A 26,453-nucleotide genomic window follows, 5' to 3' on the forward strand; every position below is an offset into this window, starting at 1 on the left:
ATCCACTGTCTGTCCAATGTAGGCTATAATTGTTTTTCCTTATTTGTTAAGATCAACATACTGAGAATAGTTCAGTTTCATGTATCATACAGTTAAGAAGAAACAACTAAGAAATAGTGATGAGTGAGTGTGTTTTCTGAGCATGCTCGGGTGTTCTCGGGTGTTCCTAACAAACAGGCAATCCCTGCATGTGTTCAGGTTGTCTAACAGCTGCAAATCATGCAGCTGCGGAGACACAAACATAATCTACGAGCACGCCCAAGATACTCGGAGAACACCCGAGCATGCTTGGAAAACTCGAGTAACGAGCACACTCGCTCATCACTACTAAGAAACCCTGCACCCGTAAACACTGCACATTCAACTGGAGGTGTATGGCATAATCATCTAAATTTGGACCATCAGCTGCCCGTTACTCAAGTGCATTGCACTGTTTTTCTTTTTAAGCATTTAATCTGCCAGTTTAGTCAGACATGTTGTTTGTTATAATATGTGGATGATGTCTTTAGTTGACGAACAGTCAAACTTTGATAGGTCCAATCCTAAGAGATATCTGGGCTTTAATTAAAATATTCAAATGGAATAAAAGCTGTTAAAAGAGCAGAAAGTTGGAAGCAATCACCCACAATAAATAAGTAGATCAACACATTTTGGGAAAACCTCTACAAAGTGCTCTGATCTTTACAGGTAAGACAGCTAGGAAACCATCACTTCTATAGCTTTGGAAATGGCATTGGCAACCTGCTTTGTAAAAATCACCCTACAGTCAATTTTTTGCAGTTTTTTTTTATCTGAGGTTGATTCTAATGTGATAATAGTTGCTTAAAATGAACTATAAAATCAATTTATTTAATTTCGGTATGGCTATAGAAGTTCTTATATATGTATTTGCAATTGCAACAAATTACCCAGAAACAGCTTGGCTCTTTTTAGATCATCTTTGTTTTTCCCGTTACTGATATTTGGAGCTGTGCGCTGATATTGTTTCTAAGGAAGTAACTATAATGACATGAAATGTAAACTGGAAAGCAGCTGGAAGTGCCTTAGCAATACAAATGAAGAACATTGCGGCTTAGGAAAAATCTTATTTTTGTTCTGAAATCATTCTTGATTGCTCTGGTTTGTAGGATATCCAACACAATTGTAATTCTGATCTCACAGAAAGTGCGATACAGCTCATACAATGTTTTTCCTTCCCCCTTGGGAACTCTAATCATGAAATGCGACATCTTCAGCATTGTGCATTCAGAGGTTTCTGTCCATGGTACTGCACATTATAGATTGTGTAGAGATTGTACGTGTACTCCATGTACAAACCTGTCATCATCGCTTAACAACATTCACTACACATTATTTGTGTCTCAGGAACTCTAAAATCTGCAAATACCTCAATACCACAATATACAGCTCTGGCAAAAATTAAGAGACCACTGCAAAATTTTCAGTTTGTCTGATTTTTCTCTTTATAGTTATATTTTATATAAACCATTGACAACATGACTTCAAATTTCCAAGCACTAAATGTTGTATTTATTTTCAGAAAATGAGAAATGGTCAAAATAACAAAAAAATGCAGTGCTTGCAGACCTCAAATAATGCTAAGAAAACAAGTTCATCATCATTTAGAAACAATACTAATGTTATAACTCAGGAAGAGTTCAGAAATCAATATTTTGTGGAATAACCATGATTTTTAATCACAGCTTTCATGTGTTTTGGCATGCTTTCCATCAGTCTTTCACACTGCTTTTGGGTGACCTTATGCCACTCATCGTACAAAAATGTAAGCAGTTCTTCCTTGTTTGATGGCTTGTGACTATCCATCTTCCTCTTGATTACATTCCAGAGGTTTTCAATGGGGTTCAGGTCTGTAGATTGGGCTGGCAATGACAGGGATTTGATGTGGTGGTCCTTCATCCACACATTGATTGACCTAGCTGTGTGGCCTGGCGCATTGTCCTGCTGGAAAAACCAGTCTCCAGTGTTGGGGAACATTGCCTGAGCAGAAGGAATCAACTGTTTTTCCAGGAAAACCTTGTATGCGGCTTGATTTATAAGTCCTTCACAAAGATTAACCTGCCAATTCCAGCCTTGCTGAAGCATCCCCAGATCATCACCGACCCTCCAACAAATTTCACAGTGGGTGCAAGGCAAGACACTGTGGCTTGTACACCTCTCCAGGTCTCCATCTAACCAATAGCCGACCAGGTGTTGGGCAAAGCTGAAAATTAGATTCAGAGAAAATTACCTTACCCCAGTCCTCTATGGTCCAATCCTTATGGTCTTTAGCAAACTTCAGCCTGGCTCTCCTTTGCTTTTCATTGATGAAAGGCTTTTTTCTAGCTCTACATGACTTGAGTCCTGCCTCTAGGACCCTGTTACGAACAGGCTTTTGTAGGTCACTTGATGTCATCCTGCGGTTGCTGAGTGACATTCGAATAAGATGACGGTCATCTCGGTCAGTGGAGAGTCGTTTTTGCCCTCTGCTGATCTGTAGCTTTGTTGTCCTCAATGTCTGCTGCTTGACCTTGTTGTAACGGACTGCCATCTTAGAAATTTTAAGGATGAAGGCAACATGACACTCACTGTATCCCTCTGCTAGTAAAGCCAGAATTGAGCCCTTCTTTTCCTCACTCAAGACTTTTCTTTTCAATATCTTTGGCATGATTAAAAGTTATTTTTTCATTCCTATTACTTTTGGGATATTACTAGCACTTGTTTTGCCATCCAGCTTGTCCTATTGCAAGAGGATTGTGAACACCACAGCTGGGTTTTTTATACTTTCCTTTTGTTAAATAAGATTTGGTTCAGGTGATCACCTAATCAGAAGCACATTTTTAGAATGAGGTATACTCTGGTTGGAATTCAACTGACACTGGAATGGAATGGCTGTCAGATATGAAGCTGATTTTTATAAAACTGTGCAGTGGTCTCTTAATTTTTGCCAGAGCTGTAGACCGCATATGCATTGTGCAAAGTGAACCATTAACCCCTTTCCTACATTGGACATAATATTCCGTCCATGTGACCTGGGACCTAAGTCCCAAGGATGGAATATTACGTCACACGCGATCAGTGGCGCTCACGGGGGAGCGCCGCTGATCGCGGCCGGGTGTCAGCTGATTATCACAGCTGACACCCTGCACTATGTGTCAGGGGTTGTCACGGACCGCCCCCGACTCATTAACCCCTGGCACACTGCAATCAAACATGATTGCAGTGTCCCGGGGGCATAGGAGTGAAGCACGCAGGGAGGGGGCTCCCTCCGTGCTTCCCTGCGACTCCCGGAGTGATGCGATGTGATGCGTCGCTCCGAGAGTCCTCCTCCCTGCAGGCCCCTGGATCCAATATGGCCGTGGGGGCCTTCGGGGTCCTGCAGGGAGGCGTCTGAGAAAAGACAGTGATGTCCCCCCTGGGACAATATAATAAAGTAAAAAAAAAAAACACCCGTGTAAAATTAATTAAAGAAAAAAATCACAAAATAAATTAAAGATATATTCCCTAATAAATTCTTTTTTTCTAAATAAAAAAAACAATAAAAGTACACATATTTAGTATCGCCGTGTCCATAACGACCCGCCCTATAAAACTATCCCACTAGTTAACCCCTTTAGTGAACCCCTTAAAAAAAACAAGGCAAAAAACAATGCTTTATTATCTTACCGCCGAACAAAAAGTGCAATAACGTGCGATCAAAAAGACGGATATAAATAAGCATGGTACTGCTGAAAACATCATCTTGTCCCGTAAAAACAAACCACCATACAGCATCATCAGCGAAAAAATAAAAATGTTATAGCTCGCAGAATAAAGCGATGCAAAAATAATTATTTTTTGTATAAAATTGTTTTTATTGCATAAAAGCGACAAAACGTAAAAAAACAACATAAATAGGTATTGCTGTAATCATACTGACACGAAGAATAAAACCGCTTTATCAATTTTACCACACGCGGAACGATGTAAACGAAATTCATGAAACGCTGGTTTTTGTTCATTCTGCGTCCCAAAAATCGGAATAAAAAGCGATCAAAAAATGTCACGTGCACAAAAATAGTACCAATAAAAACGTCAACACGTCCCACAAAAAATAAGACATCACATGACTCGGTGTGTCAAAATATGGAAAAATTATAGCTCTCAAAATGTGGTGATGCAAAAACTATTTTTACAATAAAAAGCGTCTTTTAGCGTGTGACAGCTGCCAAACATAAAAACCCACTATAAATAGTAAATCAAACTCCCCTTTATCACCCCCTTAGTTAAGGAAAAATAATAAAATTTAAAAAAAAGTATTTATTTCCATTTTCCCATTAGGGTTAGGGCTAGGGTTAGGGCTAGGGCTAGGGCTTAGATTAGGGTTAGGGGTGTGTTGGGGTTAAGGTTGGAGTTAGAATTGGGGGTTTCTACTGTTTGGGCACATCAGGGACTCTCCAAACGCAACATGACATTTGATCTCAATTTCAGCCAAAAAAGTCAAATGGCGCTGCTCCCTTCCAAGCTCTGCCATGCTCCCAAATAGTGGTTTACCCCCACATATGGGGTATCAGCGTACTCAGGACAAATTGCACAATAACGTTTGGGGTCCTGTTTCCCTTGGGAAAATAAAAATTGGGTGTGGAAAAAATATGATTTTTTTAATTGTACGGCTGTACGTTATAAACTTCTGTGAAGCCCCTGGGAGTTCAGAGTTCTCATCACACATCTAGATAAGTTCCTTGGGGGGTCTAATTTCCAAAATGGGGTCACTTGTGGGGGTTTCCACTGTTTAGGCACATCAGGGGCTCTCCAAACGTGACATGGCGCCCGATCTCAATTCCAGCCAATTTTGCATTGAAAAAGTCAAACGGCGCTCGTTCCCTTCTGAGCTCTGCCATGCGCTGAAACAGTGGTTCCCCCTACCATATCAGGTATCAGCATACTTAGGACAAATTGCACAATAACTTTTGCAGTCCAATTTCTCCTGTTACCCTTGGCAAAGTAAAAAAAATTGGACCTGAAGTAATTTTTTTTGTGAAAAAAAGGTAAATGTTAATTTTTTTTAAACATTCAAAAAATTCCTGTGAAGCACCTGAAGGGTTAATAAACTTCTTGAATGTGGTTTTGAGCACCTTGCGGGGTGCAGTTTTTAGAATGATGTCACTTTTGGGTATTTTCTATCAGATAGACCCCTCAAATTGACTTCAAATGTGATGTGGTCCCTAAAAATAAAATGGTGTTGCAAAAATGAGAAATCGCTGGTCAACTTTTAACCCTTATAACTTCCTAACAAAAAAATTTGCTTCCAAAATTGTGCTGATGTAAAGTAAACATGTGGGAAATGTTACTTATTAAGTTTTTTGTGTGCCATATCTCTGTGACTTAAGGGCATAAAAATTCAAAGTAAAATAAACGCAAGATATATCAATGAAATTTTACCACTGACATGAAGTACAATATGTCACGAGAAAATAATGTCAGAATCACCGGGATCCATGGAAGTGTTCCAGAGTTATTACCTCATAAAGGGACAGTGGTCAGAATTGTAAAAATTGGCCTGGGCATTAACGTGCAAACCACCCTTGGGAGTAAAGGGGTTAAATAAATCAGGATTTACACATAATAGAGTAATTATCTGAGCAACATGTCTAACCAAACTTGTATTTTTCTGCTAAAAATTAGTCCAAAAGGTAAATTCTTCAATTACTAGTAGGGTTTTCTCTATGAGCATGGTCTACACACTACGAGGGTAGACTTATACTTCATTTACACAACAATGATTGACCTAGAGCAGGGGCACACAAAATGCAGCCTCAGGATCTCATGTGGTCTGCTATGCTATTTTGTAAGGACCCCAAACTTCTGCATCTGTATTTTCCATGTCGGAGGGAAGAAGAGTAACATATTGGTCAGGATCGGGGATGAGCAAGCATGAATAAAGCACTGTTTAACCATCTGGTTCCCCCTTACATTAAAAGACTTGAGTTTCTTGACCCCTGTTTAGCACTCCAGACTGGCAATGAGAGTCACAGTGCTGGATAGTATTGTGCAGGGTCTACTCTTTTCTAGAGAACTGATTGTAGGAAAGAGGACACTCATACTCCAGATATCTGTGAGTCCTGGAAGTAGTATCTACATTTCTGTGCCATAAATCTCTCAAAAGGTAATATGCCTTTATGGTTAACTAAACCTTTTGTAGGACTGCACATAAATAAAAACTTCACTTAAAAAGGACAATTCAGTTGAGTGCCAAGTTACTTTATTAATATAAGGAAGAGGACTTGAACTATAGAGACACCAATTGGTTGAAACATTACCCCTTAGACCCCTGACAGAAACCTTTCACCTACACAAATTAGACCTCCTGCTTTTCACTAATGAAGTGCAAACACCCTGAAACATGTGTTAGCAAATGTAGTGTCTATTTTGGCTTCTTATTTTAATTCATTGGGTAAGGTTTGTTAAAGGGTCGATAGTGACTTTTAGAATTACTACATCCAATAGGCTTCACTAGGATTCCTATCATTTTCCTCTCCGAAAAGAATATTTACATACAGTAGATTTCGCTAAAATGCCTAAGTTTTATAGATGAGATTTAGAAGTGTTTATATGTTGTAATGTACAGTACATATGTAGCAAATGTTAAATTGATAATCAACTCATTAAATCATGACATACTGTTCTGCCTTCTTCCACGTATGATGCTGTGTGGATTCCAGCATACGGCTAAACCCTTCATCCACTCCCAGTAAAATGACTGTATGAGTGCTTAAGTCTATATTTATTGAGATGATGTGAACAACAATGGTAGATGATAACGGATGATACAGTGGAGGAGATTGGAGACCACAATTGTGGATGAGATCGGGTCAAAACTATAAAGAAACAGACAGTGCAGTATGTCAATGCTGGCAGATAACATCACAGCAATAGCACAAGGTGCTATCGTAACAGTAAAGCAATGATACAGAGTGTTGTTTTATCAGTAGCAGGCATTATTACAGAGGCTGAGTGATACAACACACAATGCAGTGAAAAGAGACATCTAAACAAACAGGCTGCTAGCATTGCACTACCATGAATAGAAATGCATATAACTACATGCAGAGCAAGAGCATTACAAGGAGCTGAAAATACATTGCAAATATCATGGGGGGTTGCATTATGGCTAGCCAACACAGATACATAGCATGTCACATAACTGCATTAAGTCCTCACCGGAATCCGCTTGATAGGAGCAATGATCTTGCAGAAAGCAGGACACGTTGTAATTAGCTCAGAGACCTGGGAGAAATGGCTACAAGTTTCAAGCCCGGGAAACCAAAGGGGTGGTTCTGAACAGAACAACCATCAAAGGGAAAGCATTTTACATCCATAAATAGGAAAAGAAGGGAAACTATGACATCTAATGGTCATAGCTGGAACAGCACTTAAGAAATGTCTTGCTGCACATGAATGGGCAGAACACATACCATGAAACTGCAAACCTTGCCTTACCATTAACACAACACTACCCTTTGACTATGTCACATTGAGCTGAATCATGATAACATAACGCACTGTTGTGAATTCACTTTCTGGCCTACCTCTGGTTACTAGTGAAGGTAGTGGATCTGGTTACATTGACAGAGGGGTCACGAGTTCTCTTTCCGGGCTCCCTCTGGTGGTTACAGGAGGTAATGGAGCTGATCTAAATAACAGAGGTCTGCCACCTGATAATGAGGAGGACGTTTGGACATCTGGAGTTTCTGATTGGATTTAAGACAGCTTACTCCCTCTATCCCTGCTGGTGATTTTTTCCTGCCTCCTGAGGTCTTAGTTTTCAGCTCAGTCCCTACATGCTCAAGCTAAGTGTTCTTTTGCTATTGTTCACATTTGATTTGGTTTTGTCTATTTCAGTTTTGTGTGGTCAGCCAGCCCCTGCTGGGGCTGTGCTGAATTTCCATCCTTATGTTACTGTTTGTGCCAGTTTGCTTTTGTCCCTTATTAGATTGGCCTCTCTTTGCTCTGTTTTCAGAATATACCAGAGTGCTGATATAGTGGGCAAAGTCTAGTGACTTCAGTGTTTTTTCTATCAGACGTGTTGGCCATTTTTTGCAGGGTTTTTTGCGTGATTGCAGACAGTGTCTTTCCTTTCCTGTCCTGTCTAGTTAGTTTGGGCCCCATCGTTTGCTCAGCCTATTTTCTTTCCTGCGTTTGTGTTTTCATCTTGTCTCACCGACAATATATGTTTGGGGGCTATCTATTCCTTTGGGGTCTGCTCTGGGGCAGTTTAGATTTCCCCTTTCTTGCTTTAGGCTTATTTAGTTCTCCGGCTGTGTCGAGGCATCTAGAATCATCATAGGTACGCTCCATGGCTACTGCTAGTTGTGTGGATAGGATCAGGGGTCTGCACTCCACTTAGTTACCAACCTCTCTGGTTTTCTGTGGCTTAGCTTTGTCTTGCTTTCCTCCTCGGTGACCCAATCATAACAACACACCATTCATTAAGTTAATGTTTGCTGCATTATAAATTCTAAACATTACAATAAGAATTTATCATTTTTTCTGTGACAGTTGTCCGACCACAAAATTTGAAGGGAGGCATACAGCAAGTAGACAAAAGTTTCCAAATAAACCAGCATTATATTTAAGTATATAACCTACCAACTAGTCAGAAATCATGTATCACACCCAATGTTCAAAGGTCAAAATACTGTTAACATATACTTTATTAATACATATTAATGCACACAAAAATCAGCTATCTAATTCCAGCGATGTGTATTATTGGGCTGCATGCTGTCATTTTGATAAAATCTCAGTTTCTTCTGCCGCAGATTTACCAGTTATCTGACTGCTGAACTCTGTATAACCCACCCCTACTACTGATTGGCTGCTTTCTGTGTACACTGTGCATAGACAGAAAACTGCTAATCATTGGTGGGGGTGCGGTTACATAGGGCTGGAGGACTACATGGCACGAGACAACTAGTCTTCTAGTGATAATCTCCTACTGAAAAAATATTGATATTATTATAACTACAGCACTCAGCCTAGTAAGTTACACATCACTGGAATCTGAGCCTCTGCTCCTACATCATGCTACTCTCAGATTACATAGAAAAACCTGCTGACATATTCCCTTGAACTATTCCAGAAGACCCCCAAAAACAGCTGCTCATAAATTCTAAAAAAAAAAACTATAGTGGGAACTACATGACACATGTTATTGTGTAAGGCCGTCCAAAATTAGCTAAAAAATGTAAAAGTCATAATTGTTCTAGCACCTGTAGATATGATGAAGCAGGAAAATGGAGCAGCTGAGCAAGCACGCCAACATTCATTTTGCTTCTTTACCAGAATTCCTAATTCTGCAATCAGTCCCATACAACCAACAGTGCACATACTGTGTGACGCCGACACCACCCACCATCCCACTGGGTGAGGACTAGTCAGGCTAGGTGAAGTTAGCCATAACCAAACTTGCGCCCCAACTCTGACAGCGTCCGATTTGGCCAGTGCTGGCGTTACCATCGCCTACATTATCTATTAAACAAGGTAATTACATAGTATAGCATATAGTAAATACATATAGTATATTGCACAAATGTAAATAATAAAATGTAAGTAAAAAAGATAGTGGAATATGGTAACAGTGATCATATGATTATATTAGTATTTTTAATATTTAAAATACTGTCATCACCATAGCCTCACTCAGTTTTCACTATGAATAACAGTTCTAAAATACTAATCTTGGATTATAAAAATGTCCAAAACACAGCATGTGTATAATCATAAAAAATGCTCTACCCTTATATAAATACCGAGACATTACACAATAAAAACAATTGTTACTCCCAAACGTATAAACTACGATTGGTGATCAACCCACTGTATGATAGTGCAAAAAATTAAAGTGTAAAACTATAAATCCAAAATATGTTTCTCTTTATTTTTTTTTTATTATATATAACAAAATACTATAGTTTTAAATTTACATGTTATTTGTACACAGAAATACATGTACATATTAACAAATTCATTCGTATTAATTTCAATATCTGAAAAAAAAGTGGATGATGGTAACAGAATAAAATTACCCCTATGGTGGTTCAATGGTTAGTACTGTTACTTTGCATTTGGGGTCTTGGGTTCAAATCTCACCAAGGACAACGTCTGCAAGGAGTTTGTATGTTCTCCCCATGTTTGCGTGGGTTTCATCCGGGTACTCCAGTTTCCTCCCACATTCCAAAAACATACTGATAGGGAATTTAGATTGGGAGCCCCATTGGGGTCAGTGGAAATAATGTCTGTAAAACGCTGTGGAATCAATGGCGCAATATAAGTGAGTAAAATACAAATAAAAGTAAGAGAGAGTCTCAAACCAGTGTCACCACAACTCCACAGAGAAAAAAAACATATATAGATAGCTAGATAATGTAGTGCAGTGGGGTTGGTGCAGTGCGACAGATAGGCAGGGACCACAGAAATGTCCAACATAAACGATGTGTTTATTTTCAGACTCACATACAGGAGTGATATTCTCCAGTTCAAAGCCAGGTTTCAATATATATATATATATAGTTCGTTTTCTGAATTGTTGCCGTGGACAAGGGCACCGCCGTGTCTCTTGGGTGCGTCAGCCGCCTGGAAGTCCCTGGCTCTGTGTTAGCTCCACACAGACCTGGGTTGCACAGAGCCTCCTGCTCTGCAGCTGGCAAACTTCAAACTGACACACCCAACGCAAAACTGACAAATTTAAATGGAATTGTGGCCATAGAGCCACTTCCAAAACTTGGAGTGAAGAGAGGGATTTGCCTCACTACCAAACCTGCAAATCCCTCTAAAAATTGAAGCCGTTAATGGGTTTTCCTAAAAATCCGACTGAGTCACTACTTGGACCCAATCCATTCTTTCTTTTATTTTGCCTTGTGACTCACAGGTGTCCTACTGTGAACACAATGCACTACAGCAGGATTAATAGGATGCATCCTGGGGGACACATATCATCCCTCGCATATGATCCCCCTCACTGCCTCACAATAGATACATAGATAGATATGGAGATATGTATGACTATTGAACACAAATAGTAAAGTGTATCCCCCCCCCCGTGTATCGGTATGTACACACGGTCAGTATTTGCAGCAGAAAAATTTGATGCAAATACTGATATGCTGGCTGGAAAAACAGGAAAATGCTCACCTGTTTTTGTGCATTTTTTTCACATTCATTTGAATGGGTTAAAAACGTTGCAAAAGCGCTGAAAGAATTGACATACTGCAGTTCTGTAACTACTTAAAATCTGCAAGGAAAAAATAAGGAAATGTGCACGAGATTTCAGATATCTCATTTATTTTGGTGGTAATGTAAAATGCTGTTCTTTTTGCGGCAAAAATGCAATGTGTGAACAAGACTAAACAAGTCACTTTCATTACATTTGTGTAGGTTATGGCTAAAATGTGTGGGATTTAAGGTGGTGTGATGCACAGATGTAGCAAATGTAAACTTGACATGGCATTGTGTGCCAAGATCCAGCAATTTTATACTTGCCATTAACACATCACAAGCCATTGAATACGTCACATTAAGTATCTGCAGCACGGTATAGTAATGCACTAGGTGTTAAGTTACTGTTTGCGGCATCCTTTACGGTATAAACAGTAGGGATTTCTCATTCCATTCTCTATGACAGTTCTCCGGCATATATAAATCACCAAATTTTAAATATTTTTGCCCTTTTGCTCAAATATCAGTCTTGATGGAGATTCCTTTTTTGTACTTTTTTTGTCATTTATTTTACATTTAAAGGTTATTTTCACCTCTGTTCTTTATGGTCGAGTAGGGGTAAAAAAAAACAGCAGAGCGCAGATCTGCTGCTATGTTCTTTTACTCCTGTAGAAATGAATGAGAGTTCCGAAAACAATGTAATAGAGTGAGCCACATTGTTGGCATAACTCCGGAGCTGTGCTATAAAGTTTCTGTAACTCCCATTCTTTTCTGTTATGCAAGCAGTGTAATGCAGCTGCTTTCAGCAGTTTTTGTAACACACCTACTGTGGTGGCTGGGTTCTAGAATCAATTATTCCCATCTCGGAAACCAAACTATAGAAATAATCTTTTATATGTATTGCAATAAACTACCAAGTGATGACTGTCTGAAGATTAGAGTTGAGCGATACCATCCGATACTTCAAAGTATCGTATCGGATGGTATCGGCCGATCTTTAAAAAAAGTATCGGTATCGCCGATTCCGATACCGGAAGTCCCATTCAAGTCTATGGGACTTCCGGTATCGGAATAAGAAAAACCCTTTCCTGCCCTTGTACAGCCTCTCTGGGGTCTGTACGGGCCTTTCGGGGGGCTGTGCCGGCCTGCCAGGGGGTCTGTGCAGGCTCCGGTGGTCTGTGCCGGCCTGCCGGTGGTCTGTGCAGGCTCCGGGGGGCTGTGCCGGCCTGCCGGGGGGCTGTGCCGGCCTGCCGGTGGTCTGTGCAGGCTCCGGGGGTCTGTGCAGGCATCGTCCGATGGGACTACAAGTCCCATCGGGCGATGCCTGCTACCATGACAGTGATTGACACATTAGCCAATGATGGGACAGTAGTAGTCCCATCATCCGGCTAATGTGTTAAATGTAAAAAAAAAAAAAAAAAATTACATGCTACATACATACAACATGCATACTACATACATGCTACATTCATACTACATACTACATACATGCTACATTCATACTACATGCAACATACATACTACATATATACTACATGCATGCTACATACATACTGCATACTACATGCTACATACATACTACATATATACTACATGCATGCTACATACATACTACATGCTACATACATACCACATACATACTACATATATACTACATGCATGCTACATACATACTACATATATACTACATGCATGCAACATACATACTACATGCTACATACATACTACATACATACTACATATATACTACATACATACTACATATATACTACATGCATGCTACATACATACTACATGCTACATACATACCACATACATACTACATATATACTACATGCATGCTACATACATACTACATATATACTACATGCATGCAACATACATACTACATGCTACATACATACTACATACATACTACATATATACTACATACATGCTACATACATACTACATGCATGCTACATACATACTACATGCTACATACATACCACATACATGCTACATATATACTACATGCATGCTACATACATACTACATATATACTACATGCATGCTACATACATACTGCATGCTACATACATACCACATATATACTACATACATACAATACATTCATACAATACATACATAGACATACAGTACATATAACATAGAGTAACATACTTACCAATACTTGTCACATTGTTCCCCGAAGCCATTGTCTTTCCGGAATAAATATTAACATAACAAACCACAAAAATACTCACCCACGATCCGAAGCAGTCCACGAGTGTGTCCCACGACGATCTTGGGTAGAGAACTGCAGCATCAGCTGTTGCTGCCGTTCTCTACGGGCTGCAGGAATCCAATGACGGAAGGTAGGTATCCTTCCGCACTGTATTCCTCCGCCACTTAAAAAAAAAAAAAAGTCCCTAGTCTCACTTTATGCCATTGCTGCGTGGGAAATTCCCACACAGCAATGGCATAAAGTGAGACTAGGGACTTTTTTTTTTTTAAGTGGCGGAGGAATACAGTGCGGAAGGATACCTACCTTCCGTCATTGGATTCCTGCAGCCCGTAGAGAACGGCAGCAACAGCTGATGCTGCAGTTCTCTACCCAAGATCGTCGTGGGACACACTCGTGGACTGCTTCGGATCGTGGGTGAGTATTTTTGTGGTTTGTTATGTTAATATTTATTCCGGAAAGACAATGGCTTCGGGGAACAATGTGACAAGTATTGGTAAGTATGTTACTCGATGTTATATGTACTGTATGTCTATGTATGTATTGTATGTATGTAGTATATATGTGGTATGTATGTAGCATGTAGTATGTATGTAGTATGTATGTAGCATGCATGTAGCATGTATGTAGCATGCATGTAGTATATATGTAGTATGTATGTAGCATGCATGTAGTATATATGTAGCATGTATGTAGTATGTATGTGGTATGTATGTAGCATGCATGTAGTATGTATGTAGCATGCATGTAGTATGTATGTAGTATATATGTAGTATGTATGTAGTATATATGTAGTATATATGTAGTATGTATGTAGTATGTATGTAGTATATATGTAGTATGTATGTAGTATATATGTAGTATGTATGTAGTATATATGTAGTATGTATGTAGTATATATGTAGTATGTATGTAGTATATATGTAGTATGTATGTAGCATGTAGTATGTATGTAGCATGCATGTAGTATATATGTAGTATGTATGTAGCATGCATGTAGTATGTATGTAGTATGTATGTAGCATGTATGTAGTATGTATGTGGTATGTAGCATGTAGTATATATGTAGCATGTATGTAGTATGTATGTGGTATGTATGTAGCATGTAGTATATATGTAGCATGCATGTAGTATGTATGTGGTATGTATGTAGCATGTAGTATATATGTAGTATGTATGTAGTATGTATGTAGTATGTATGTATGTAGCATGCAGTATGTATGTAGTATGTATGTAGTATATATGTAGTATGTATGTAGCATGCATGTAGTATGTATGTAGCATGTATGTAGTATGTATGTAGTATATATGTAGTATGTATGTAGCATGTAGTATGTATGTAGTATTTTTTTTTTTTTTTTTTTTTTACATTTAACACATTAGCCGGATGATGGGACTACTACTGTCCCATCATTGGCTAATGTGTCAATCACTGTCATGGTAGCAGGCATCGCCCGATGGGACTTGTAGTCCCATCGGACGATGCTTGCACAGACCCCCGGACATCAGCACAGCCCCCCGGCAGGCCGGCACAGCCCCCCGGCAGGCCGGTACAGACCCCCACAGGGTGCACAGACCACCGGCAGGCCGGTACAGACCCCGGGCAGTCCACACAGCCCCCCGGCAGGCCGGCACAGCCCCCCGGCAGGCCGGCAGAGACCCCCGGAAGGCCCGAAATGACGGCGCATCATGATGCGCACACACCGCGCATCATGATGACGTCAGGCCGTCAATCAACTGAACTTCCGATTCCGATGCCGAATTCCGATATTGAAAAAATATCGGAAGTCGGTATCGGAATTCCGATACAGCAAGTATCGGCCGATACCCGATACTTGCGGTATCGGAATGCTCAACACTACTGAAGATTAATAATTCTATTTTATATTTTCAATATTATTTCTCATTATTACTATATTTGTTCACCATGTTCCTATACTTTTTTACCAGGTAGATAAGAAAATTGTAAGAACAGAAATTGGAGTCCTTCTGCGTCTTTCACATCCGAATATTGTAAGTTTGACTTTATTCTAAATAAATTGTTGAATTTTAGTCAGTAACATAGTAATGAGCTCCTTGTTGTCAGCTGATCGCAAAAGCAGCCCCAAACGGAGGATTGGTCATTTCTAGCTTATATCTCCTATTGAATTGTGTTACTGATATTTTTAAGCAATTTGTTAGTTAACGCATGTTATGAAATTATATATTAAATTGTGATACTACTGACAGGACTCACTGATATATACAGTATGTATGTAATTTCTAGAATACAAAAAAAATCCTAATAATATTAAGTGAATACAATTTTGTGTTTTAGCTCTATATAAAAATCTGTTTATTTCCATGATAACAGACTTCAAATAAGCTAATCCATAGGAGAACCCTTGGATGTTCGGGTCCTACGAGTTCAACTGAACAGTTAAAAAATGTTTGGTTTGGGTACCAGAATAGTACCCAAACCTGGACCCCATTCACATGAATGTGGGCCCCGAAACTCCAGTGTTTGCCACACTGTCACATGCATGACAGCATGGCAAACACGGCCTCTGATCGGTGGTAAAATCATTATCGCTGGTCAAAGAGCCCAGCTCCCATGCTGTTAGATGACAGCGTGAGCCCACGGCTGTGACTAAAGGTAAAAAGTTTACCTCAAGTCACAGGCGTCAGCTGATGGAATAACTATTCCCATCAGCCTATGCCTGCTGGTGCTAATAACAGCGAGATCAGGTGCTGGTTGATGGGAGTATTCATCAGCCAGAGCCTGCGCTATGCATAACTAAATTTTAAAAAATTACATAGCTTGCCCTGTATTTTTGATAACCAGCCAGGCAAATTGATAGCTGCAGGCTTCAACCCTCAGCTGTCAGCTTTATCAAGGCTGGATATCAAGAATAGACTTTTTAAAATACCAATTTTTTAAAATAAGGGACATTGGATGTTGCCCCCTCAAGCCTAAAAATAACAGCCTGTAGCCTCCCCATGTATTAGATGTACCAATTTTGGTGCTTTGCCTGACTCTTCCCACTTGCCCAGTGGTGGAGGCAAGTGGAGGTTAATATTTGTAGGGTTGATGTCACCTTTCCATTGTCCGGGGACATCAAACCCACGGATTAGTAATGGAGAGGCATCTGTAAGACACCTATCAATTTTTTAATTCTATAGTTATATTGTAAATAAACATACAGCCAGAATAAAGTCCTTTATTTGAAATAAAAAAAACACTTACTTGTGACAAAGCTTTGCTGAACTCACTGAGCTCAACGCTGCACCGTGAGACTTTTTCTCACTGTGCTAGCGGTGATGTCACTGAGATCATTGCAGTTCATTGGCCGGCTGGGAACACAGCCTCAGTTATCTGTGGTAACCTCGATGACGTCACCACTAGTCACTTAGGCTGTGCTCGCAGCAGCTCATTCTCCAGTGGTCTTCAGCCTGGATGGTCGAATCTTGGCATAATCCAAATTGAAAACTATTTATTGCAAACATGGATTACGGCATGGGATAGAACATCGGACAAATGAGGGATATGGTTATTTTTTATTTTAGTTATTTTACAGGAGACGATAGCTTCAATGGAATGGATGTTAGGTGAATATAACTTTGTTATTTTGAAATGAAAAGTAAAAGAGTGTTTTTTAAATTCAAATAAAGGACTTATTCTGGCTGTGTGTTCATGTACAATATGACTATGGGCTTGATGTCACTGGTTATCAAAAATACAGGGTAACTCTTGTCATTTTTTTACTTATTTTTTATTTATAGTGCAGACGCTGGCTGATGAATACTCCCATTAGCTGCGCCCGCTTTCGCTGTTATTAGCAGCAGGCGAAGTCTGATGGGAGTAGTGGTCCCATCAGCTGACGCCTGTGACCAGAGGTAAACTTTTTACCTCCAGTCACAGTTGTGGACTCACGATGTCATCTGACAGCATGAGAGACACTGCGCTTTGAGCAGTGGTAATAATCTTATCGCTGATCAGAGCCGCCGGTGTTTCTCGCACTGTCATGCAGATGACAGCTCGAGAATCCCCCCCTTGTTCGAGCTGCCAAACAGTAACACAAACTTCCTTGTGAAGTCCGTGCTTGGGGTGTGTGCCCAAACAGTAGTTGTTTGGTACGGACCCTGAACTTTACTGTTCGCGTTCGCACATATCTAATCCTGTTCACATCAAATTTTTCAGCCTCCATTTTACTTATAGGCTAGGAAAAGCTCCCAATCTCAAAAAGGGGTAGCTATGCTCCTATTTGTACAAATAACAAGATTTTTATTTCTTGTACTTTTTACAAACAGGGGAATGGCTTCACTTTTTTCAGCTAGGCATTTCATCTATAAAGCTTCCCATGGGCAGTGACTGAATAGTTTTGTCTGGGTCCTGCTCTGACCCCATCCAAATTGAGGTCATCTGACACGAGGTGAGGTTTTAAAGGACAGTACCTTGTCCCGGTGTGATGGCTTTTATGCTTTTTGATCAAAATATTGTTATCTAAGTACCCTATATTATTTACAAGTACTATTACTATTTACTTACTACAGGGTATGGGCTCATTTTGTTTTTTTCCTTGAGTTTTGACAGTTTTGACTGTAGTCTGTAACCACGGAGATACAAAATTGAAGGATATTTTAAAACAAAACTATCTGCAGAATTGAAACATTTTTTGTTCTAAAAGTATTAAAGTGGTTAACAATGGTTGCAAAGTTGTGAAAATAAATGTGAACTAAAGATGACTATTGTAATTACTTGTAGATAAAACTGAAGGAGATTTTTGAGACACCTACAGAAATCAGTCTTGTCCTTGAATTGGTGACTGGAGGTGAATTGTTTGATAGGTGAGTGATGAACCAATGATCAATACATTTTCCACAATTTTTTTTGTACATAATCAGGTGCATGAGAGACATAAGCAGATCTAAGAATCACTCACAATACCAATATATTAGAAACTGAACTTCTGTGTGAACAAATGTCATCACTTTACCCCTGGGACTTAGTCACTTAGCAAAGCGCTTCTATTGTTAGAGAGTCCTGGGCTTCTGAGAAAAGCTGCCTCCAAATGAAATCATAATCATGTCTCTCCGTAAGATTGATGTGTTTTGTTCATGGAGCTGACAGACATGCAAATGATGCTATTCTCTTCATTCAATGCTGAATTGAGGAAAAGGTGAAAAATTCAGCTGGCAGTAAAGCCACAGTTCCACATTTCTATTAGGTTTTAATGTAATCATTATGTTTCATGGACACAGAATTGGGCTTTACTGACATATGTTATTCGTCAGATTATCTCATGTATTTGTGGATTGATGGAACTAGGAGTTATAGGAAAAAAAAAACTACAGCATTCTATGAATATGATGTATGAACAATGCCATTCTGATACATGGGAAAGGCATTTGCTGCAATTTCTGCTTCTTGTGAATATACCCTTATAGCAACTCCCTTTGCTGCCGCTGTCTCCATCTGTCACATTGGTTCCCCATTTTCCTCTTCTACATATTGGCCAACACAGTGGCATAGGCAGCTCTGTGGAACATCTGAATCACACCTTAAGGGCCGTTTCACACGTCAGTGTCTTGAGTACGTGTAGTGACAGTTTTCACACGTATCGGAGACGCATACACACATAGACCCATTCAAGTGAATGGGTCTCTTCACATGTCAGTGTGTTTCCACGGACCATGTGCCCTTGTGACCCACACGTAGACATGTCCATTTTTTGCCGTCAGCATGAGACGCAAAACTTCCCGCACATGTATGACACACTGGGAAGTCATCCATGTGACACGTCCCAACGCCTGAGAAGCAGCGGTACAGTAAGAGCTGTTTCCAGGTGCTGAAGATGGCTCTCATCATTCTCCCCTGCTCTACCGGCGATCAGCACGAGCAGGTGAGAATGATGAGAGTTGTATTTAAGTGAGAACAATGACAGCAGGCAGTGGCTTTTTCGACTAATACTGTCATCAGTCTATACCTGCTGTCGCTAATAACAGTGACAGCAGGAGCGGCTTAAGAGAGTATTCCATCGCTTGCGCTATAAATAAATAAACCTGCATGGGTTCCCCTGTATTTTCTATAACCAACCAGGCAAAACCCACAGCTGGGGGCTTTAACCCTCAGCTGTCAGCTTCAGCAAGGCTGGTTATCAAAAATAGAAGGGACCACACGCTGTATTTTTTTAATTATTTAAATAAATAATTTTAAAAATGGCATGGGGTCCCCCCCATTTTTAACAACCAGCCTTGCTAAATCTGACAGCTGGGGGCTGGTATTCTCAGGCTGGTAAGGGTCACTGATCTGCTGTGAAGACACTGAGCTTGAACTGCGGTGAGCTCATTACTGACTTTTCCCCATGGTGCTGAGGTTACCGCAGTTCAGCCCTACTGGGAACGCAGCCTCAGTGATCTGTGGTAACCTCGATGATATAACCGCTGGTCAATGATGCTGCGCTCGCAGCAGCTCATTCACTAGTGGTTCTCATCCTGGACGGTCGCATCTTGGTACCGTCCAGGATGAAAGCTATATATCCCCAGACATGGATTACAGTGTGGAACAGAATGACAGAGGTATTGTTTTTGTTGTTGTTTTTTTATTTTTAGTTTATTACAGGATACAGGGGCTTCAGTGGAATTTTCAGTGGTGTTAGGCTAGTATAACTGTGATTCTTATCTAATATATAAAGCTCAAGTGTGTGTATGTATGTGTGTATGTCCGGGATTGGCATCTGCACCGTCGCAGCTACAGCCACAAAATTTGGCACAGTCACACGTCTGGACCCCGAGAGTGTCCTAGGCTATGTTGTGAGGCGAAATTTTATCCTCGCGCATTCCAATTCCCAAACAATTTTGCCCCTATCTACATAATGGGGAAAAAGTGTGTATGTATCAAGCCCCGCCCCTCATTATGATGTCATAATGGTTGCCATGGCGACGCTGATGTCATCATAGGTTGCAAGCCCCGCCGCTCATTATGATGTCATAATGGTTGACTATGGGATGGAGGATGTGTGATGGGTATATGGGCACTGGACTATGGGATGGAGGATATGTATGACGGTATATGGGCACGGGACTATGGGATGGAGGATGTGTGATGGGTATATGGGCACGGAACTATGGGATGGAGGATATGTATGATGGGTATATGGGCATGGGACTATGAGATGAAGGATGTGTGATGGGTATATGGGCACTCGACTTTGGGATGGTGAATATGTATGATGGGTATATGGGCATGGGACTATGGGATGGAGGATGTGTGATGGGTATATGGGCATGGGACTATGGGATGGAGGATGTGTGATGGGTATATGGGCACTCGACTATGGGATGGAGGATATGTATGATGGGTATATGGGCACGGACCTATGGGATCGTGGATATGTATGATGGGTATATGGGAACGGGACTATGGGATGGAGGATAATTATAATTTGCTATAACTAATCACAGTTAGTTACTATGCCCGGGCAGCGCCGGGCTCTTCAGCTAGTTTTTAAATAAAAATGGAAACTGTGTTTTGTTTTATTTCTAATAAAAGATTTCAAAAGATTTCATTCTGGCTGTGTATTTATTTACCATATAACTATAGGATTAGTAATGGAAAGGTGTCTTATAGATGCCTCTCCATCACTAAGTGGTGGATTTGATGTCACCTGACAATATAAAGGTTACATCTACCCCACAAATATGAACCTCACTTGCCACCGCTAGAGAACAAGTGGGGAGAGCTGGGCAAAACACCAGAATTGGCGCATCTAATACATATGCCTTTTTTGGGTGGCTGTGGGCTGCTATTTTTAGCCTCGGAGGGTCAATATCCATGGCCCCTTACCAGCCAGAGAATACTAGCCCCCATCTGTTTGCTTTAGCTTAAAATTTTTGAAAAAACAGCTGCACTCAATTAATGCAAAAAACGAGAATTGCTTTATTTATGCGTACAGATATCAGCAGGTGCATAAAGGTATGAAATATATTTCAGTTGCAGGCGAAGAGGATTTGTTTGCTTTAGCTTGGCAGGTTGGCAAAAACGGGGAAAAACCAACGCCATTTTTTTAAATAATTTATTTAAATAATTTAAAAAAATGCATAGGGACCCCTCTAATCTTGATAACCAGCCTTGCTGAAGCTGACAGTTGAGAGTTGCAGTCCCCAGATGTCAGTTTTGCTTGGCTGGATATGGGAAATGCAGGGAAACACATGCTGGATTTTTTATTTATTTATTTATAGTGCAGGTGACGAGTGATGAATACTCTCATCAACCACTCCTTCTCTCACTGTTATTAGCAGCAGCAGGTGTAGGTTGATGGGAGTAAGTCCCATCACCTGCCATCTTGTTGTTATCAGATGAATATAACTCTCATCATTGAGAATCATCTGCGACACCCAGTGCCGGGGAACAGCTCTTACTATACCGCTGCTTCTCAGGCGCCAGTGCGTATGGTACTGATGCGGCACACTGTTGCCACACCTGTGCTGCAAGTATTACACACATGGACACTGACATCTCTGATACCGTTTTTTCCTGGTACCGGAAAAAAATGAACATGTGAAATTGGCCTTAGGTGAAGGTGGCTTGATTAGAGGGTGTGGGGGACCTGACAGGTTCCCTTTAAATAGACATCAACTCATGTAACACATAGTTATCCTCTAAAACAGGTTTAATTCCTTCATATACAGCAACACATAGTACCAATAGAGAGAAAAAAAGAGTACTGGGATCTGACAGAAAAGCACACAGACACAAGTGTCAGGGTGCAACATGGCCTGCCTTCTTGATACTAATAGTTTGGTGGGACAGCAAATAGAAAACAATTGACCAATCAGCATTATACTTAGAGATGCGAACATACATACATTGGGGAAAAAAGTATTTAGTCAGCCACCAATTGTGCAAATTCTCCCACTTAAAAAGATGAGAGAGGCCTGTAATTGACATCATAGGTAGACCACAACTATCAGAGTCAAAATGAGAAAACAAATCCAGAACATCACCTTGTCTGTTTTGGCAAGATTTATTTTGCAAATTATGGTGGAAAATAAGTATTTAGTCATTAACAAAAGTTAATCTCAAAATTTTGTTATATATCCTTTGTTGGCAATGACAGAGGTCAAACGTTTTCTGTAAGTCTTCACAAGGTTGGCACACACTGTTGGTGGTATGTTGGCCCATTCCTCCATGCAGGTCTCCTCTAGAGAAGTGACATTTTGGGCCTTTCGCTGGACAACACGGACTTTCAAATCCCTCCAAAGGTTTTCGATGGGATTGAGATCTGGAGACTGTCTGGGCAACTCCAGGACCTTCATATGCTTCTTAGAAAGCCACTCCTTTGTTGCCCTGGTGGTGTGCTTGCGATCATCATCATGCTGAAAGACCTATCCACATTTCATCTTCAATGCCCTTGCTGATGGAAGGAGGTTTTCACTCAAAATCTCATGATACATGGCCCCATTCATTCTTTCATGTACATGGATCAGTCGTCCTCATCAATTTGCAGAGAAACAGCTCCAAAACATGATGATGCCACCCCCATGCTTCACAGAAGGTATGGTGTTCTTTGGATGCAACTCAGCATTCTGTCTCCTCCAAACACGACAAGTTTTGTTTCTACCAAACAGTTTTACTTTGGTTTCATCAGACCATATGACATTCTCCCAATACACTTCTGGATAATCCAAATGTTCTCTAGCAAACTTCAGATGGGCCTGAACATGTACTGGCTTAAGCAGGGGGACTCGTCTGGCACTGCAGGATCTGAGTCCCTGGCAGCATAGTGTGTTACTGATGGTAGCCTTTGTTACGATAGTCCCAGCTGTATGCAGGTCATTCACTAGGTCACCCCATGTGGTTCTGGGATTTTTGCTCACGGTTATTGCAATCATTTTGACCCCACGGAGTGAGATCTTGTGTGGAGCCCCAGTCGAGAGAGATTATCAGTGGTCTTTTATATCTTCCATTTTCTTATTATTGCTCCCACAGTTCATTTCATCACACCAAGCTGCTTGCCTATTGCAGATTCAGTCTTCCCAGCCTGGTGCAGGGCTACAATTTTATTTCTGGTGTCCTCTGACAGCTCTTTGGTCTTCAACATAGTGGAGTTTGGAGTGTGACTGTTTGAGGTTGTTGACAGGTGTCTTTTATAATGATAACAAGTTCAAACAGGTGCCATTACTACAGGTAATGAGTGGAGGACAGAGGAGCCTCTTAAAGAAGAAGTTACAGGTCTGTGAGAGCCAGAAATCTTGCATGTTTTTAGGTGACCAAATACTTATTTTTCACCATAATTTGCAAAATAAATCTTGCCAAATCAGACAAGGTGATTTTCTGGATTTGTTTTCTCATTTTGACTCTGATAGTTGTGGTCTACCTATGATGTCAATTACAGGCCTCTCTCATCTTTTTAAGTGGGAGAACTTGCACAATTGGTGGCTGACTAAATACTTTTTTCCTGACTGTATCATTTTCTTAAAGCATCAGACCTTATGCCCAAACAGTGGTAAGAAGCAGCACAATAATGATTCTTATTTTCACGTCACATACAAACAAGAAGTTCTTAAATCTGTTGCAAGCTTGCATGGCCGGTGGCTGACTTCATGTCAGACACCTTTTGCCTGAAAACCGGCTATTTCCCCAAATGGGTTTTCTTTAAATAGCATCCACTTGAGCATGCCACTTACGAAGCCTTGATCAGGTTCTGCTCTAAATGCTTATACATTGAAGCACATTAAAAATCCTAATCTGTTAACTATATCAATATCAACATTCTGCAAACCGGGGTTAAAGATCTAAAGTCATTAGGCCAAATGCCGCATAGAGAGAGATCTGAGTCATGACATCGTAGGCGCTGAGTGCAGGTGAAGATTTATGGCCGGACTAATCAAAGGTTTCTGCACATGTTTCAAAATACATGAATGTAATTTGTAAGTGTAAGTATGTGCCAGAAAGAGTAACCACCCAAATGGGGATAAAAAAAAATAGTGGCATTTCGATATTACTAACATGCAATATGGAGCACAGTGTCCTCCCTTTTGTAAACTCATCGTTTACAAAATTTTGCTAAGTGACCAGTACACTGGGTGGATTTCAGCTGGGAGGACACATGTACTCCCGTCACTGACTAGAGTACATTTCTTACAGTGCATCAAATTCACAAAGAGGCGCACACCTTTTCATGAATTTCGCTCATCTTATTCTGGCCCTTCTTTCCTAAAGATCAATGTACAAAATGTCTTGATTCCTTTGGGCCTAAATCTTTCTGTTTGTCAGGTTCTGACATAAAATTGTGCCGACTACACACACAATATTAATACGCATTTATTCAAATTTCCCATTTACTTGTTATTGCAAATTCTAGCAATAATAGTAATAATCATCATTATTATAATTTGTGTAAATAATATATAAAATATGCCTGTTACAGAAAAAAGTTAGGCAAAGTTCTGTAGCCTTAAAGCCCAGAAGGGCCTTCCAAGAAATGCCATCTAGACGGAAACTATAGTGAAAGTTATCCATATGCCTTGGATAAGCGGTCCTACAGCTTGTGTCCCCTTTAAGCTGCGTGCTCTGTAAAGGAAAGAGTTAAAACCACATTTTAATGAGGTTAACAAGCTCAATTGAAGATGTACCTGTCTGAAGGAGTCAATTTCCAAAGTAAAGAGCTTAGACTGGATAACACTGGATAACACTGGATAACACTCACTTTTTTGAGCCTCATGCAACTCAACAACTCAACAGATCACATCTGATGGCAAAATTCATATCTGCATACCCAAAAGCATCTGTCTTTGTGTTTTTGTCAGGCTTTTAACCATTTTCAGTTACTGGTCCGGGAATGAATCACAACATTATATCAAATGTCCTGTGCCTGTACTTGTCCAGCACAAGAAATAATGTACTGGAAAGATGAGAACAAACACATTGCAATCACAGGAATCAGTTCCTCCATGAGATTCCATCCAGAATTTTGATTAAAAAACATTCAACCTGACTGATCCATCTTGTCCCTGACATTAAGTCCATATACTCCTTGACATTGAAATATCAAAACCAAGAAGGAAAAGTCATGGAATTATGGAAATCACAAAATCGATAGACATGTTAATAATTAATGTGAAAATGATTAGAAAATGTAATCAAAATTTTCAGAACATCTCAATTTATTTAGTATTGAGTATGAGCGCCATGAGGAGAAATAGCAAGTCAAAGTGAACCTGGAATTAAAGGAGTTATGCCTTTCAGGAAAGTGGGCATCAAACTGTGTAAAATACCTAAAATATCACACTCAGCATATACTCATCCCCCCTAAGTCCAGCACTGGCCCCCTGCCACTGCTCCAGTTTCAGTGTTTTGGCTACAGTGGTGACGTCATATCAATAGCACACGTCACATCAACAGCACACATCACCGCTCTAGCTAGTCACTGAGCTCAGTGTCGTGTACCATCAATGTCAGTACATGAGCATTCAGCTCAGTGACTGCCTAGAGTGGAGGCATATGTGTCACGTGGACCCGTCCTGTGTGACACGACCCGTAGTCCGGTAACTCAGACGACAAGACATGGCACTTGTAACTGAAACAGCAAGACACGGGGAAAGGGGCAACAGTTACAACGATCGGCCCTGCGATAGGGAACGGGGACGTGGAGACCTCCTGCACTCCCCTGAGTTAGTGTCCCTCCACTCCTAACGATCCCTAGGCCGGTTCTGCACCGGGCACCGATCAGGATACCTGACACCCTAGCACACCCTACACCTATCCCTTGCTAGGGAGCTGGGTGGTGCAGGCACTGGCCCCACTGCTGTACTAATACACACCAGGGAAAAATATAAACAGGGGAAACACAAAAAGACTTATCTTGCTCTGCTGCAGCACCAGGCAGCAGAGTGCATCACCGGATTAACTTTTCGCAGTGGCCCGACATCTCAGAGCCAGCTGCCACCTTCACCAACTCACTCTGCTGCGGACATCGGGCAGCCAGAGTTCAACACCAGTTTCAGCAGTGGCTCCAACCTTCAAGCCAGCTGCTAACTTCACCAGGTTTCTGCA

At 40.6% G+C, this 26,453-nt stretch overlaps 1 protein-coding gene across 2 annotated transcripts in view; it reads left to right on the forward strand.

Moving 5' to 3' along the window:
• Positions 1 to 26,453, forward strand: part of CAMK4 (calcium/calmodulin dependent protein kinase IV) — a 367,942-nt gene that overhangs the window by 211,248 nt on the left and 130,241 nt on the right. For both annotated transcript variants that reach the window (XM_073549968.1, XM_073550046.1), the window contains exons 3-4: positions 15,368 to 15,430; positions 18,162 to 18,244. In XM_073549968.1, coding sequence (XP_073406069.1) covers positions 15,368 to 15,430; positions 18,162 to 18,244 — 146 coding nt within the window. The remainder of the gene's footprint in view (positions 1 to 15,367; positions 15,431 to 18,161; positions 18,245 to 26,453) is intronic.

Source organism: Dendrobates tinctorius, unplaced genomic scaffold, assembly GCF_039654945.1.
Source record: "Dendrobates tinctorius isolate UK_male_01 unplaced genomic scaffold, ASM3965494v1 ptg000003l, whole genome shotgun sequence".
NCBI classification, from domain to species: Eukaryota; Metazoa; Chordata; class Amphibia; order Anura; family Dendrobatidae; genus Dendrobates; species Dendrobates tinctorius.